Source organism: Oryctolagus cuniculus, chromosome 15 (genome assembly GCF_051225735.1).
Source record: "Oryctolagus cuniculus isolate XC-2025 breed Fujian yellow rabbit chromosome 15, ASM5122573v1, whole genome shotgun sequence".
Taxonomy (NCBI): domain Eukaryota; kingdom Metazoa; phylum Chordata; class Mammalia; order Lagomorpha; family Leporidae; genus Oryctolagus; species Oryctolagus cuniculus.
In genome coordinates, this window is record NC_142881.1 from 70,574,609 (window position 1) to 70,592,432 (window position 17,824).

Here is a 17,824-nt window from a genome sequence, read left to right on the forward strand (position 1 = left end):
CTGCTTGCCCAGCCCCGGGGATGCCTGGAAGAAGAGATGAGGACCTACTCCCAGAGGACAGTGAGCAACGCCTGCACCCTGGTCATGTGTGGCCCAGTGGAAGACAGCCTTCCTGGTCGAGATGGACAGGATGGCAGAGAGGGCCCCCAGGGTGAGAAGGGGGATCCAGGTGGAGCTGGGACCAGGGCTTGTCCTGATGGCAGGGGTGGGCGTTGGAATTGTAACCGATCCAGCGCATCTGGATAGCTTGTGACGGAAAACCCGGAGATGGGATCTTCCTTCCAGGGGGTTGGTTCCCTCTTCTGCAGCACCATGTCCATTCCATCGGCTGGCAAGTGAGCAGCTTTCCTGAGCCCCCAACTGCCTCCCTGTATCACCCAGCCCTCCTGGTTCCTCCCCAAGGCCCCAGCTGGCTCCCTCCCTAAGAACAAGCAAATAGTAAATTACCCCAAATAGTTGGTAAATTACTGATATTTAGGGCCCTCTAGAGCCCTTTTCAGATAGCTAACAGGTGTTCATTGACTGAATGATGCCTACGTAGAGTGTTAAATATCTTCAATATTTAATTAAACTTCACCAAATGAAAAGTGGGCAAACACTCAGGCCTAATCAAAAGCGTTTTCTCTAACACATTACAGGGGGAGAAGGGAAGCTCACATTTCTTTGCTTGGCCCTATGCTGGGGCATTCAGTGGAGTAGTTCATTTAATCCTCTTAAAGGTCTTACAAGGAATAGGCTAATCTCCCTTGATGGGGAAGGAAACTGATGCAGAAAGGCTAAGCAACAGCCAACCAGAATGTGACAAAGGCATGAGTTTCTTTTATTTTTTTTAAGATTCTTATTTATTTATTTATTTCAAAATCAGAGTTATACAGAGAGAGGAGAGGCAGAGAGAGAGAGAGAGAGAGAGAGGGAGAAGTCCTCCAGCTGCTGGTTCACTCTCTATTTTCACAATGGCCGGAGCTACACCAACCCGAAGCCAGGAGCCAGGAGCTTCCTCCATGTCTGCCACACAGCTGCAGGGGCCCAAGGACTTGGGCCATCTTCCTCTGCTTTCCCAAACCATTAGCAGGGAGCTGGATGGGAAGTGGAGGAGCCAGGACACTTTGCTAACCCCTGGGGCAAAATTATTTTTTATTTTATTTTTTTAAAGAGTTTTATTTATTTGAGAGGTAGAGTTACAGAGAGAGGCAGATACAGAGAGAGAGAGAGAGAGAGAGAGATTCCCTCAGCTGGTACACTCCTCAAAGGCCGCAACGGCCAGAACTAGGCCAGACCAAAGCCAGGAGACAGAATCTTCTTCTGGGTGTCCCACATGGGTGCAAGGGCCCAAGCACTTGGGTCATCTTCTGCTGCCTTCAGCAGTGACTGCTAAGCCTAGTGGTTACGGTGCCAGTGCCCCATTATGGAGTGCTTGGTTTTGATAACTGACTCTGTTCGCAATTCTAGCTTCCTGTTTTTTAATTTTTTTAATATTTATTTATTTATTTATTTTTGACAGGCAGAGTGGACAGTGAAAGAGACAGACAGAGAGAAAGGTCTTCCTTTGCAATTGGTTCACCCTCCAATGGCCGCCATGGCCAGCACACTGCAGCCAGCGTATTGCGCTGATCCGAAGCCAGGAGCCAGGTGCTTCTCCTGGTCTCCCATGGGGTGCAGGGCCCAGGCACTTGGGCCATCCTCCACTGCACTCCCAGACCATAGCAGAGAGCTGGCCTGGAAGAGGGGCAACCAGAACAGAATCCGGCATCCCGATCGGGACTAGAACCTGGTGTACCGGCGCTGCAGGCGGAGGACTAGCCTATTGAGCCGTGGCACCAGCCTCTAGCTTCCTGTCAATGCAGACCGTGGGCAGGGAGCGGTGTCAGTAATAGCTTCAGTTACTGGATTCCTGCCACCCATGTGGGCCACCAGGATTGAGTCCCTGCCCTCAGCCACCATCTGTCTACTTCTCAAATAAATAAAAATTTAAAAAGATAAAAGCCTCTTCGAAAGACACCAGTGTGGTGGGCCTGGCATTTGGTGCAATGGTTGGGACACTTAGGATAGCGCCATCCCATATGACACTGGTGCTAGGCTTCAAGTCCTGGCTCCACCCTCAGTTCCAGTCTCCTGCTGATGCGGACACTGGGAGGCAAAAGTCGATGGATGGCTCAAGCAGTTGGGTCCCTGCCACCCACGTGGGAGACCCGGACAGGATTCCTGGCTCCCAGTTTCGGCTCAGCCTCGTCCTGGCTGTTGTGGGCATTTGGGGAGTGACCAGCAGATGGGAGATCTTGCCCAAAATTAATAAACACAAATTTCTAAAAAGAGAGAGAAGCCCGGTCAAAAGACGACAGTATTATTGTGGAATTTGGGGAGGGAAGAGTATGTAATAATGGCTCTTTGGTTATTTTGTTAAAGTGAGTCTTTTAGAGACCCATATTGAAATATTTATGGAAGAAATGCTATGATGTCTTGGATTTACTTGGGGATAATGCAGGCCTGGGATGGGGCTGGGAGAGAGGCGTGGGTGGGTGTAAAAGGTCAATGAGATTGGCCGAGAGTTGCCTGTTGTTGAAGCTGTGTGATGAGAGCGTGAGGATGGATGGTCCGACCATTCTGTTTTTGCGTGCACGAGGGTACTTCACAAAGTTCGTGGAAAATGGAAATGAAAAGGTAAATTTGTTTGCGTGCAAAAAATTTTGAATTCTGCAGGTTTTTTTTTTTTAATTTTTTTTGACAGAGTGGACAGTGAGAGAGAGAGACAGAGAGAAAGGTCTTCCTTTGCCGTTGGTTCACCCCCCAGTGGCTGCCACGGCCGGCGCACCGCGCTGATCCAAAGGCAGGAGCCAGTTGCTTCTCCTGGTCTCCCATGGGGTGCAGGGCCCAAGGACTTGGGCCATCCTCCACTGCACTCCCGGGCCACAGCAGAGAGCTGGCCTGGAAGAGGGGCAACCGAGACAGAATCTGACGCCCTGACCGGGACTAGAACCCGGTGTGCCAGCACCTCAAGGCGGAGAATTAGCCTAGTGAGCCGCGGTGCCGGCCAGGTTTTTTTTTTTAATACACATTTTCCATGACCTTTTTGAAGGCTCCTTGTATGGTCTGGAATGTTCCATTCTAAAAGCCAATTGTCTGATGGGATTGTTGGCAAAAAGCACACACAATCGTGGGCGGAGTGCACCCACATAAAATGCTCAGAATTAGGCGGGAGGAGGAGGTGTGAGAGACCCCACTGGGGCAGGTCTGGAGGTGGCTGTGGTGAAGGGAAGCCATGCTGTGACTCATTTGTCTCATTTGGAGCTGGGGTGCGCAGCCTGTAGGGGAGACTTCCAAGGAGCGGGAAGAGCTGTTCTCACCCACAGGGTGGGCAGCTGGGGGGAGGAGGGGCCTCCTTGGTGTGAGTCCGGGTATGTACACACCTCTGCAGCTGTGCCCAAGAGCCTCTCACTCATCTGTTCCCTGGAGCCACACCTGTCCGCCCAAGCCCCCATAGCCCTCCCGCTCATACCCTATCCCCGGCTTAGCAACCCTGCCGGTCAAGTGGGGATCAGCTGGCTTTGGCAGTCTCCCACAACGTGAATTCATTCCTCTTCCTCGGCTGAAAACACCCTGTGCTCTGTGTGTCTGCGATGAGCTCTAACTTGGCCGCCAAATTCCTCCAGGGAAAAGGCCGGGCCGAGGCACAGCCGAACCCCTCACATCTGCACAGAACTGCGCGCTGAGCACCCAGGTGCAACTGCCGATGAGCTCAGCCAGGCCCCAGGAGGTCATCTGAGAGAGAAGGCTTGGAATGGGGCCCTAACTTGCCAGCCTGCCAGCAGCCCCTTCCCCAGCCGCCTCCCCTTCCCCGGGGGGCCCCCCCAGCACTGGTTGGGAGGCATTACGACAGCCTCTCACTGCGGGGTGGGGAGCAGCTGTCCTCTCCTCTCTCAGCCTCTGCTGTCTCAGCGTGGGGGTGGCCGCGTGGCGCCCCCTCCCAGCTGTGGCTCCCCCAGGAGGCTCCCTGGGCTTCCGGAGCCTGCTGAGAAGCCTCAGGGAGGAGCTCCCAGGACAGAGACAGAGAAAGGAAAGGAGAGGTTGCTTCTAGGACCAGAAATTCCAGCAAGACCGTAACTGGGGGCCTTCCCCGTGCACGTGCGTGCACACACACACGAGGCTGTCAGGAAACAAGAGGAATGGGAGCGGCGGAAGGATTACTAGGACGGACCCTGAGCAGCTAAGCCCGAGGCTCCCCAGCCTCCCCTCCCCACCCCGGACCTCCCTGGTGCTGGGTTGTTTCTGCCCTGGCTCCTGATGTACGCCCTGGACAGTGGCCACGGGTGGAGGAGCAGCACTGGGCGCTGGTGAGGGAAGACTGCAGGGCGGAGCCCAGGGGCCGGGGTCGGGGGGAGGCGCCGGGCTGGCTGCCCCAGTTTGAGACGTGGCCCTGGGTCCTGTCCTCTGCGGCTCCCCTCCTGCTTCCAGGTCTTAGGGGGAGATCTTTTGTGTCTGGGACCCGGCCAGTAAGAATATGCCCGCAACGTAAAAGATTTCTGTGTGCTGGGTGCGATCTGAAAGGTGCCGGGAGACCTCGGCATCACCAGTCACGCCCTGCGCTGGCCAGCAGCTCTGGCCACCTGGGGCCTACTTCCCGTTGACCGCATTTGATGTCATAGGATAATAGCACTCACCACATCCACTGTCTGCATAAACACTTGTGATTTGATCCAAACCATCAGTGTCATTTTGAAGCATATTCAAATGATTGCATGACAAACTCCAATCTACAGACAGCTGTCCTGGCTGAAGCTGGAGGAGGAGGCTTAAGCCTCCCACGGGCGAGCTGGGACGTGGAGGGGCATTTGTGTTGCGTTTTCTGGGGGAGGGAAGGGGTCCCTCCCTTGTGTCACTTTCTAGACCTGCTATGAGCCTTGCAGACTGCTCTGAGCGCTTATGGATGTCACTCCAGCACAGTGAGTGTCTGCTGTGCCGATTTTACTCAGGGCACGAGAAAGCTGCCCTGACGAAGAGCCTGCCTCGGTTACCTGCATTAGTTTCCCTTCCGTCAATGCAGGGGCAGATCAGCTGGTGGCCGGGGCTGCTGAGGCAGTTTGCACTCTGAACATACAGGAAACCTAGGGTACTTAGTGAGGGAGTGAGAGAGCGAGAGAGCAAGCTGGTTTACTCTTGGCCAGCGATGGTCAGGGCTAGACCAGGCTGAAACCAGGAGCCAGGAACTCAATCGAGGCCTCTCACATGGATGGCAGGGACCCAATTACTTGAGCCATCCCCTGCTGCCTCCCAGGGTGTGCATCAGAGGAAGCTGGAATCGGGAACAGAACCCAGCCCCTCTGGTATGGGACACAGGCATCTGAACAGCTAGGCCAGACACCTGCCCTGAAACATTGATCTTAATCCACTGAATGAGTTCCAATGAGTTACAATGTAGTAAAACACTTCAAAAACCACAGGATTGCGCCACGGCTCACTAGGCTAATCCTCTGCCTGCGGTGCCGGCACACCGGGTTCTAGTCCCGCTTGGGGTGCCGGGTTCTTTCCCAGTTCCTCCTCTTCCAGGCCAGCTCTCTGCTGTGGCCTGGGTGTGCAGTGGAGGATGGCCCAAGTCCTTGGGCCCTGCACCGCATGGGAGACCGGGAGGAAGCGCCTGGTTCCTGGCTTCGGATTGGCACAGCGTGCTGGCTGTAGCAGCCATTTGGGGGCTGAACTAGCAGACGGAAGACCTTTCTTTCTGTATCTCTTCCTCTCTAACTCTGCCTGTCAAAACAAACAAACAAACAAAACAAAACAAACAAAAAACACCGCAGGATGCTGCCTGTGTGTGTGTGTATGTGTGTGTGTGTATGGATTTTGGTGGATATCTATATCTATATCTATATCTATATCTATATCTATATAGATAGATAGATATACCCATTTTTGTAAGAAATACCACAATCCTCACCACAGGCCACTGCATCATCCTCTTTCACCCAAAACAAAAGCAGAATCCTGATTTTGGTCCCTGGGGACCTGGATGGTGCTGGACCCTGACAGCTTCCCCAGTGGAACCTGAGACGCTCGTGGGAATGGCTACACTAGTTAAAAGATCTAGGATCTCAGGATTTAAGATTCCCTGATAGCAAAATAGGAGCTCAATTAAAGCTTTACCTTCAAAAAAGGTCTCAAGAAACACACAATCCATTTTACTTCACTTAATATGTAAGGAGCATGTACAAATCAATAAGAAAAAATCCCAATGCACAAAAGAAGAAAACTGACAATTAGTGAGAATTAATAGAAATGACCAGTATGCCTTTAATTAAAAAAAAAAACAATTTAACACCAGAGTCAGCACTGTGGCGTAGCAGGTAAAGTTGCTGCCTGCAGGGCTGGCATCCCGTATAGGCACCGGTTCGAGTCCTGACTGCTCCACTTACCATCCAGCTCTCTGCTGTGGCCTGGGAAAGCAGCAGAAGATGGCCCAAATTCTTGGGCCCCTGCACCTGTATGGGAGACCTGGAGGAAGCTCCTGGTTCCTAGCTTCAGATCGGCACAGCTCCAGCCATTGCAGCCAATTGGGGAGTGAACCAGCAGATGGAAGACCTCTCTCTCGCTCTCTCTCTCTCTCTCTCTCATTCTCTCTGCCTCTCCTTCTCTCTCTGTGCAACTCTTTCAAATAAATAAATAAGTAAATAAATAAAGCTTAAAAAAAGTTCAACTCCAGTAACAATCAAAGAGATACAAATAAAAATAATAAAGACTCTAAAGTATTCTCACAAAAACTCCAGGAGCTGGCACTGTGGTGCAGAGGGTTAAGCAGCCACTTACAATGCAGCATCCCAAACCAGAGGGCCACTGTGCGTTGTAGCTGCTCCACTTTTCTTCTGCTTCTCTTCCCCTTCTTCTCTTTTTTTTTGCAGTTTATTTATTATTATTATTATTATTATTATTTTTGACAGGCAGAGTGGACAGTGAGAGAGAGACAGAGAGAAAGGTCTTCCTTTTTCCATTGGTTCACACTCAATGGCCGCTGCAGCGGGTCACCGCGCTGATCCAAAGCCAGGAGCCAGATGCTTCTCCTGGTCTCCCATGGGGTGCAGGGCCCAAGGACTTGGGCCATCCTCCACTGCACTCCCTGGCCACAGCGGAGGGCTGGCCTGGAAGAGGGGCAACCGGGACAGAATCCAGCGCCCAACTGGGACTAGAACCCTGTGTGCCAGCGTCGTAGGTGGAGGATTAGCCTAGTGAGCCGCGGTGCCGGCCTCTTCTTCTAAGAATTATTTTATTTGAAAGAGTTACAGAAAGAGGTCTTCCATTCCACCGGTTCACTCCCCAAATGACCACAACAGCCAGGGCTGAACTGATCCAAAGCCAGGAGCTTCTTCTGGGTCTCCCATGTGGGTGCAGGGGCCCAAGGACTTGGGCCATCTTCTACTGCTTTTCCAGGTCATAGCAGACAGCTGGATTGGAAGTGGAGCATCTGGGATTTGAACCGGCACCCATATGGGATGCTGGTGCCACAGGCTGGGGCTTTAACCTGCTGCGCCACAGCGCTGGCCCTTAGCTGCTCCACTTCTAATATAGCTACCTGTTTATACACCTGAGAAGGCAGTGAAGAACCTGCCCGGATCAAGGTGCAGCTATTTTAGACTAGGCCTAACCGGGCCCTGGACCCTAAGCTAAAAGCTCCTAAAAAAAGAGAAATAAACTCTCCTTGTGATAAGCTCCCCTAGCAACAGCCAATCAGCAGATAGCAGGGAAATCTCTAAAGTTCCAGGTGTCTTTTCAGGCAGTTAAGGTGACTGATTAGATCCCGAGACCCTGCAGTTTGGCAGGTTCACCCTAGCGGCTCGGACCCTAGACTTTAGCCAATCATTTTAAAAAGCATCAACCCCAAAGCCATCTAACCACCTTTACCAGGTCCATTCCCACCACTGGACGCACTAATCAGCTTAAGAGAGGTTCTTTGAATTTCCCACGGGATGAGATGATTTGCTGAATGGTGCTATAATGTATAGAATGTCTCTGAAAACCCTATATAAACCCCGCAAAGGAAACGGGATGGGTCCTTGTCAGAAGACTGCTGGGACAGTTGGAGGTGTGGACCCTAGCCTGGGCCAGAACAATAAACCTCTTTGCTTTTGCATCACCAGATCTCTTGTTGGGTTAACGGAGTCCAATCCGACACCGGTCTAACAGCAGCAAAGGATGGTCCAAGTCCTTGAGCCCTGGCCACCTACGTAGGAGACTGAAGGAGTTCTAGGCTCTTGACTTCAGCCTGGCTCAGCCCCAGCTGCGGTTGTGGCCATTTGGGGAGTGAACTAGCATATGGAAGATCTTTCTGTCCGTTTGTCTGTCTCTCTTTCCTTTTCTGTTGCTCTGCCTTTCAAATGAATGAATGAATGAATGAATGAACAACAAACAAATGAAAACTCTTTTTGGACTAGTTCCAGCTTCTAGATTTAGCTATAAGTTAGAAAATACAAGGGGCAGAGAAACACTTAAATGACCACATGGGGTTGCAATTAGCCAAGTCTATGTGGATAAATTTACAGGACAAGCTTAGCTTCTTCAACAAATGAATTTTAAGGAAAAAGGATGGAGTGAGAACTTACTTATTTAAACAGACATATTACCAAATGCACACCTTATTTGAACCAAACAAATGAAATGCTAAAATATATAGCACAACCAGAATGCTTTTGAATATTGATTAAGTATTTGATGATACTAAGGAATTATCGTCCATTTTTGGAGTGATAATGGTAGTGCAGTTATGTTCATTACAAGAGTACTGATCTTTTAGAAATACACAAAGACATATTTATAGATGAAAATATGTGTGCCTGAATTTCCTTTATAATATCTAAGGGAAATGAGACAGAGTAGAGATTATACAAGTTGGGAGGCCCTTACCTAAATGCTTGGGGTTGGAATTACATTGTGGCCATTTGAGGAATGAACCAGCAGATGGAAGATCTCTCTCCTTGCCTTTCCCTCCCTCTCTCTGCAACTTTGACTTTCAAATAAGTAAATAAATCTTTTTTAAAAATTATAGATTTTTGGAGGATTTCAGATTTTCAGATTAGGAATGCTCAACCTGAATTGTACTTGTTGAAACAGGGTTGGCAGATACATTATACTGTTCTATTTTTTGTAGTACATTTTTTAAAAAAATTATTTATTTTTTGAGAGGTAGAGATACAGTCAGAGAGAGACAGAGAGAAAGTTCTTCCATCCACTGGTTCACTCCCTAAATGGCCACAATGGCTGGAGCCGAGACCATTCAAAGCCAGGAGCCAGGAGCTTCCTCCGGGTCTCCCATGCAGGTGCAGGGGCCCAAGCACTTGGGCCATCTTCTACTACTTTCTCAGGTGCATTAGCAGAGTGCTGGATTAGAAGAGATGCAGCCAGGACAAGAATAGGCTCCATATGGGACGCAGGCACCGCAGGCAGAAGCTTACCTTACTACACAATAGCATCAGCCCTGTGCAGTATATTTTTGAATCAAAAATTTTTTTGTAGGGGCCAGTGTTGTGGTGCAGTAGGTTAATCCTCTGCCTGCATCCCTATGGGCGCCGGTTCTAGTCCCGCCTGCTCCTCTTCTGATCCAGCTCAATGCTATGGCCTGGGAAAGCAGTAGAAGATGACCCAAGCGCTTGGGCCCCTGCACCCATGTGGGAGACTGGGAGGAAGCACCTGGCTCCTGGCTTCAGATCAGCACAGCTCCGGCTGTTGCGGACATCTGGGGTGTGAACCAATGGAAGGAAGACCTTTCTCTCGGTCTCTCCCTCTCACTGTCTATAACTCTACCTTTCAATAAATAAATAAATAAATAAATAAAATCTTTTAGAAAATTTTATAAACAAAAGCTAAGAAAAAAAAATGGATATTATCTTCAACCTGAAGGTTATACACAAAATGTGTGAATAGAGGAGTGAGCGGTGTGGTCCAGTGGTTAAGCCACTGCCTCCTGTATGGAAGTGCCAGTTTGAGTACTGGTTACTCCACTTCTGGTCCAGCTCCCTGCTGATGCTCTTGGGAAGCAACAGATGAGGGTTCAAGCACTTTATTCCTGCTACCTATGTGGGAGACCTGGATGGAATTCCAAGTTTATAGCTTCAACCCAGCGCAGTCCGGATTCTTGCAGGCCTGGGGAGTGAACCAGTTGATGGAAGATTCTCTCTTTCTCTCTCTCTCTCTCCTCCCCTCTCTCTATGTTGCTCTGCCTTTCTAATAAATAAATCTTTAAAAAGTGAACTTATATTCATGCATGTATTTATACTTTCCTCTTTATTTTTTCTTAATCTGTAGCTTCTAAACATACATAATCAGAAGAAAAAACTTAATATTTTAAAGGAAATTCACATTAAAGTGTATATACCAATTGCGGCTACAGGGGCCACAGAAAGTCAGCCAGTCGCAGGCTCTGCTGGGTGCCCTCAGCTCTGGGAGTGTGAGGCCGGGCAGAGAGGAGCTGGGCCAAGGAGGATTTGTACCGAGGGCCTGGGCAGGCACTCGTCGGCAGCCTTGTGATGAAACGGCTGATTCTCCTGAACAGGTGCAGAAACGGAGGCTCAGAGAGAGCACTGGGGTTGTCCAAGAGAGCCAGCGTCCTGTGTGTGGATGCCTGCTCTTGGCCGGGCACATCCCGGGGTCAGCAGCAGGTGTGTGTCACTCCTCCTCGATGAGCCCTGCCTAGGGCCCAGGGCCTTTCCTGGAGTGCCCGCCTACACAGGTCATGGGGCCGTAATAGGGACCCGGGAGGCTTCTGTCCCAACACAGGGCCCAGCGAGGGGCTGGGTGCTTTGTGAGGGCTCTGAGCCTTCCCTCCCCTGGGCACTCGGATGAGCCACGAGCACTCTCTGGCTTGCACCCTGCACAGTGCTGTGGAATGTGCAGTTCGGGGGTGACCTCTCTGTCACTGTCATCCTGTCTGTGCCCCACCTGTGCAGGGGCAGCCTGAAGACCACTGGCATGAGAAGGGGAATAAAGCAGACAATGCAAAGCTTGGAACTCAGCCAGGGGCGCGTGCACACGGGGGTGGGGGGTGCTCGCCCCTTGTTCCTCCACTCAAAGCAGCTCAGCCTTCAGGAAAGCTCTCCAGCAAGCTGGATCCTGGGGCTGCGTTATGGATTAAGGTGCTGTCTGTGACGCCAGCACCCCATATCAGGACGCCGGGTTGAATCCTGGCTGCTCCACTTCCAAACAAGCTCCCTGCTAGCCTGGGAAAGCAGTGGACCATTGGTCCAAGTGTTTGGGTCCCTGCCACCCACATGGGAGACCCCGATGGAGTTCCTGGCTCCTCATCGGCCTGGCCCAGCTCTGCCTGTTGCAGGCAACTGGGTAGTGAACCAGTGGATGGAAGATCTCCTTCTTTTTTCAAATAAATAAATACATCTTTTAAAGAAACAAACCTGGAATCTGACTCTGTCCCCATGCGGCAGGGGCCGTCTGCCTGGCTCCAGGATGGCCGGATGGCCGTGTGGGCCCTGCCTGGGTCACTGGCCTTGGAGCTCAGCTTCCAGTGCATCGCCCAGGAAAGCCAGGCCTGCTCCCAGCTGGCCTCAGGGCTGCCCCACCCTACAAACTTGACCTTTTACCCCTTCCTGTCTCCTTTCACCAGCAGTTCGGCACCCCCCCCCCCCAGCTTTTCTCAACTTTCTCAATAGGTTTTTCTGAAAACATCGGTCTCCGTCTCTCTCCATTTCAATCCTTGTTTCTTGCTCTGTTGCTCTCAACTGCTTTTGCTTTCTGCCCTAACTGGTATCTGTGTTTCTCCAAAACCTCTTTCTAAATCCCTTATTTCCCCTCTCCCCTGTCTCTGTGCCTCTGTTCCCCGCTGGTTCAGTTCTGTCACTCCTCCTTCCCTCCCTCCCTGCCTGGCATCTCTCTCACTCGCTCATCCCCACCTTGCCCTCGGCGGGCCTCCCGGGCTCCCAGTCCCCTGCCCGCATCGCGGGCCCGCGGCCCCTACTCACCGGCCAGAGCGCCCGCGGCGCGGAGCAGGGCGAGCCCGGCCAGCGCGCACAGCAGGGGCCGCATGATGCCGGCGGGACCGAGCGCTGCGCGCGTCTGCCAGCGACAGCCCTCCGCGGGATCGCGCCGGGCCAGCCCGGGAGGAAATGCTCCCAGCCCGAGCCAAAATTCCTGGGCGGCTCCGGGCTTTCTGGCTCCAGTGAACCCGCCCCCTCCCGAGTCCCTCCGCACCCCGGGAGCAGCGCGGAGCCCAGAGACCCCCCGCGGGCGGAGGGGCAGTCGTGCGGGACTGGGAGCGTTCCCAGGCAGCGGCTGCACTGCCGGGGCCCCGGGCGCGGGGTGCAGCGCGCAAGGGGAGGCTGGGCGGCAGCTCCGGGGTTCAGGCAGTCGCTGTGAGCTCCTTGCACAGACGGGTAGACTGAGTCCGCTGAAACCCACAGCTGTGGCACAGGCGCCAAAGCCCCCCCCCCCCAGGTGCGAAGAAGCTTTTCTCCACGAGGAACAAGAAAGGGCTCCGATGGCCTCAGACAGCGTCTGTGGGATCGCAGGCTTGCTGGTGGGTCTTCTGTAGGAAGTCCTTCTTCCGGGAAAGAAGGGACAGTGATGTGAAAAGATGCTTTTCCAGAAAAACGTTAAATCAGGACTCACACAGATATAAAATGAGCAGGAGCTAAAGATTTTATCGAACTCATTAATAAGGGATGCACCCTAGAAAGTCACTATCAGTCCAAAAAACAGACACAGATCTGTAATATTTTTCTTTATTTATTTTTATTTTTTTGACAGGCAGAGTGGACAGTGAGAGAGACAGAGAGAAAGTGAAAAGTTAAAATTGTATATGTGCGGGTGTAAAAAGTTAAGCTTAAGCTTACAGGTTATAACATTCCTGGTACAGCTGTAAAAATAAGACAGAGTGAAGTAGCACCTTGACAGTAGGGACTCCATTTTGGAGCACTTGAGACTCCATTCTGAGAAAGCACCCCCCCACCGTGAGACTCTGGTCTGAAACTATGATCTCAAATAGTCGGACAATAGCAGTGCACTACATCACCCTTGGCAGAGCACAAAAACCCCCTAGCATGATTGCTCAAGTGGCACCTGGGTTACCTGAGCTAATAATAAAGATGTGATTTGTCTGTGTCTTACATTAATGTCAAGTCCTAATTGCTAATTGTAATATTGTAACTGGTATTGTCTAAGATTATGATGAATATTAATTTCACTTAGGTTTTAGGTTATGTTGACCCCAGTAACCATATACTCTCTTTTGATTTTATGTACTCTCTTTTGATTTTAGCAACTGTGTATAGCAACCATGCATAGCAACCATGTATTCCCCCCCTTCCCGGTTTTGCGGTTTTTGCCTTTATAAACCCTAACCTTTGGTTATTTGGGGCTGCTCTGCTCATGTATGATCGGACAGCCCCAGCATGCTGGATAATCAATAAATCTTTAACCCTTTGCTGGTTGCATGAGAGAAAGGTCTCTTGGAGTCTTTCATTGGGAGGTGGGCTTTTTCGGACTCTAACAAAAGATCTTCCTTTTTTTTTTTGTTTTCCCCGTTGGTTCACCCCCCAATGGCCGCGCTGATCCGAAGCCAGGAGTCAGATGCTTCTCCTGGTCTCCCATGCGGGTGCAGGGCCCAAGCACTTGGGCCATCCTCCACTGCCTTCTCAGGCCACAGCAGAGAGCTGAACTGGAAGAGGAGCAACCGGGACAGAACCCGGCGCCCCAACCAGGACTAGAACCCAGGGTGCCAGCACTGCAGGTGGAGGATTAGCCTATTGAGCCTTGGTGCCAGTCTGAAATATTTTTCATCAAAGTTTTTGTTTAGTTATTTGAAAGGCAGAGTGAGAAAGAGAGTTATCTTCCCTCCCTATATGGCCTCAAGGGCAGCAGTTGGGCCTCACCTGCTGCCCTGTACCTTATCTGATATAGACTGTGATATGGTGCAAATAGAGGCAGGAAGGCCTGGAGTCACCTGAACCTGTACACGTGGCAGGACTGGCCTATCTAGAGACAAAAGAACTATTTTGCATTGCTATCAGTTGTGGACAGTTTACAGCTCTGTAAAAGCAAAAGGCCCCAATACAATCAAAATCAGAGTGTTCAGCAGAGGCTTAAGCCTTGCATTAGATAGGTAAACTCACATCTGCCTTTAGGGCATTCACAAAGCAGTCAGGCTTATAATCTTAACAGACCGCACCTAGGGTAGGAGTATGCATGCACCTAGGGTAGGAGTATGCATGTCCAGCCTCTCTGATCTGCCCTGGAGACCCTCACAGGCCCCTTTCTACAGATCAGCTGTGCAGTCTGATTTGAAGCCCTGAGATAACAATACAAAGCACACACACACCTTGCAACTCTGTTACCTTCTTCCTTTGGAAGCAGACTGGGTGGGTTTCTTAATTCTAAGAACTGGATGGGATTTTAAGGCAGCTTCAAAGCATCCTGCAGTGGTTTAGAAGAGAACAAGTGGAAATTCCCCACCTCCTTTACAGAACAACAAATGCATTAGAAAAGGTTGAGTTTTGGGGAAAACAAAAGGCCCAGCCCTAATGTATCTGTTGTTGTTTTGCAGCTCCAAATGGAGCACTTTCATCTCATGCCTTGGGGCGGCCCTGAGGATCCAGCCTCCCTCTCCACCTTCTCCTGGGCTGTGGCCATGGCTGTGGCTGTGGCCATGGCCGTGGCCGTGGCTGTGGCTGTGTGGCTGCCACATGAACCGTAACTCGCACTTCCTCCTCCACAGCAAAATAAGAAATTCTGAGTCAGTGAAGGAGACTTGGATCTACAATTTAAAAAAAAAAAAAATTCTCCTGGGAATTATGATGCCCAGATGAGCTGGTTTAGAAGAAGAAACGGTTTATTCCAGGAATGCCAAGAATGTGGTAGGATACTCCTGGGTAGTTTAGCCAGGTGGAAAGTTGTCAAAGAACAGCCAAACCCACAAGGATTCTTACAACGCACACAGCCAGTGGGCTTCAGAATATTTTGAATTTAATGTTATAAAACTGTATACAATGCTTCCTTGTGGTAGAGCACGGAGTGAGTATATGCAGTATAGCATGAAAACCGCCACTCACTACACTCCCCATGCTCAAGGGTCCCGTTCAGGCCTCTTGGTTTAGCAGGCTTTTCCTTACCCATCTTGTGTTGCCCATCTGTATAATGCAGATTCAGACATAAACATGTAGACATTGGAATGCAACATGAGATTTTATTTAAAAAATTTTATTTTATTTATTTGAGAAGCAGAGTTACAGAGAGAGAGGGGGACACACACACATAGATATCTTCCATCTGCTGGTTCACTCCCCCAATGGCCTCAATGGCTGGGGGATTAAGCCAGGGATCAGGAGCTTCTTCCTGGCCTCCCATGGGGGTGCAGGGGCCCAAGCACTTGGGCCATCCCCCTCTCCCTTCCCAGGTAGGTCAGCAGGGAGCTGAATAGGAAATGGAGCAGCCGGGTCTCAAACCAGCGCCTGCATGGGATGCCGGCACTGCAGATGGCGGCTTTAAACTTCTACACCGTAGTGCTGCCTCCGACACGAGATAGTTTTAATATTTTTTATGTTCATGTTTATCTCTGCTGTAGCATCAAATACTGAAGACTGTTGAACGTGAGTACAAATCCTTTAAAGAGTTGCAAATTATCTGGAGCATGTTAGCCTGCTGCCCAGGGTGCTCCCATCTCCCTGAGAGCACCAGTTTGAGTCCTGGCTACTGCATTTCCAATCCAGATTCCTGCTAGTGCATCCTGGGAGGCAGCAGAAGATAGCTCAAGTGCTTGGGCTCCGGCAGCTTGGGGGAGGCCTGGATGGTGCTCCAGGTTCTCGGTGTCAGCCTTGATTAGCTCAGGCTGTGGCAGGTAATTGGAGAGTGAGCAGGCAGATGGGAGCTCTCTCTCCCTGTCTGTCACTTTACCTTCCAAATATATGAAAACAAACATTTAAGAATAGGAAGAGTTGCAAAATATCCCATGAGTAGATGCATCCTTATTTACATCATTATTTTTATTTTCATGATGGACACATAGGGTATTTCCTTTTTCTCCCCAAAATAAAATGTGCCTCAAAGAATATCTTTTTTGCATATATCTTTATGCACTATTAGATATTCATATATTTCTGAAAGGCTAGATTCTTGGAAGAAGAATCATTGAGTCAGAGGGTCTTTTATATTTTGCTGAATATATCACAAACTGTCCCCCAAACACTGGAGTGGCAGGGCACAGAGAACTGAGCTCCAGGTGCACCCCGCTCCATGGGAACCTGTACTGGAACCGCACTGCAGGAGTGCCATTCACAGACAATACTTTTGGCGCGGAAGAGCCTGGAGGTGAAAGAGCTGTCGCCCTGTGCATTCTGCAATGCCGGATATTTACATTTTGAGATTTTGATGATTTTACCTTGTTTTTATTTATTTGCTATTTAGAGTGAGGGTTGAGCTTTATTTGCCTATTCAAATGTTCTTTTTCCCCCACTTCTCCCCTTTACATATTTTGATTATTAATCTACTGCCTGTTGTTCCAAGCGTCTTTGAAAAGCTCATGGATATTATGCATATTATGAAAAAAACTGCATGGATTTCAAAATTTGTTTTGCCAAACAAATTTATTTTGTAATTCCATTTTTCCACAAACTTTTTTAAGTCCTCTCCTATATGTTGGCAATGTTTTCTTTCTGCCTCCCATTGTCGTGAACTTTGTGGTCTCTTTCATCATAAAGAAGTTTTAGATATCATGTGGCAAAATCTCTGTGTTTTCTTTTATGGCTTATGTAAGTTTATCACAACTTATGATTCTTCACATCAAGACTATAAGAATATTTTCCAATATTTTCTCCAAATAGTTTTAAGGTTTCTTAAAGACAAAATCTCTAACCCATCTAGAATTTCTATGTGGTTGGGAGGAAAGATTCAAACATAAAAAATTTTTTCCCAAATGGACATCCAAATATCCTAATACGCTTTATCACATCCTGTCTCATTTAGCCACTAATTTGAACATGACATAAATTATTGGCTGGCTATTTAGTGAGGACTGGAAAAAAAGTCATCACATCTGTGCTAAAGTCAAAGACAAAAATCAACATAGCCTTATATTTTCAATTAATCCTGAAAGTGTTATCTGATGAGCAGATACCCTGACAGTAAAACAACAAATTCAAAGATGTAGAAGTAGGGGCTGGCGCTGTGGCCTAGTGGGTAAAGCCGCTGTCTGCAGTGCCAGCATCCCGTATGGGCGCCAGTTTGAGTCCTGGATGCTCCACTTTTGATCCAGCTCTCTGCTATGGCCTGGGAAAGCAGCAGAAGATGGTCCAAGTCCTTGGGCCCTGCATCCACATGGAAGACCCAGAAGAAACTCCTGGCTCCTGGCTTGGGATTGGCACAGCTCCAGCCGTTGTGGTCATCTGGGGAGTGAACCAGCGGATGGAAGACCTCTCTCCCTCTCTCTCTGCCTCTGCCTCTCTGTAATTCTGCCTTTCAAATAAATAAATAAATCTTTTAAAAAATAGAAATAAAGGGACATTTTCTTATTAAGATAATTAATGTTACCTTTTAAAAAAATATGTATATATTTATCCATCTGAAAGGCAGAATTAGAGAGACAGAGAGAGCTTCCAGCTGCTGGTTCACTCCCCAGATGGCCTCAATGACTGCGGCTGGGCCAGGCTAACGTCAGGAGCCAGGAGCTTTATCTGAACCAGCAGATGGAAGAGCTCTCTCTCTGTCTCTCCCTCTCTGTAGCTCTGACTCTTACATATATAAACAAATAAATCTTAAAAAGAGAGAGAGATAGCTATTTGGAAATCAACTTATTTCCTTGTGCCAATGGAAACCAGCCCAAACATGTAGAAGAAAACTGAGCAAGAAGATA

At 49.5% G+C, this 17,824-nt stretch overlaps 1 protein-coding gene across 3 annotated transcripts in view; it reads right to left on the reverse strand.

Annotated features, from left to right (window-relative positions):
* LOC127482741 (transmembrane protein 254) overlaps positions 1-17,824 on the reverse strand; it is a 70,155-nt gene that overhangs the window by 28,019 nt on the left and 24,312 nt on the right. For 2 of the 3 annotated variants that reach the window (XM_089313587.1, XM_089313585.1), the window contains exon 4: positions 15,624-15,870. The exons of the other annotated variant lie outside the window; for it this stretch is intronic. In XM_089313587.1, coding sequence (XP_089169713.1) covers positions 15,867-15,870 — 4 coding nt within the window. In that variant the 3' untranslated portion in view covers positions 15,624-15,866. Of the gene's footprint in view, positions 1-15,623; positions 15,871-17,824 lie in introns of those variants that run through there. 3 annotated transcript variants of the gene reach the window in all.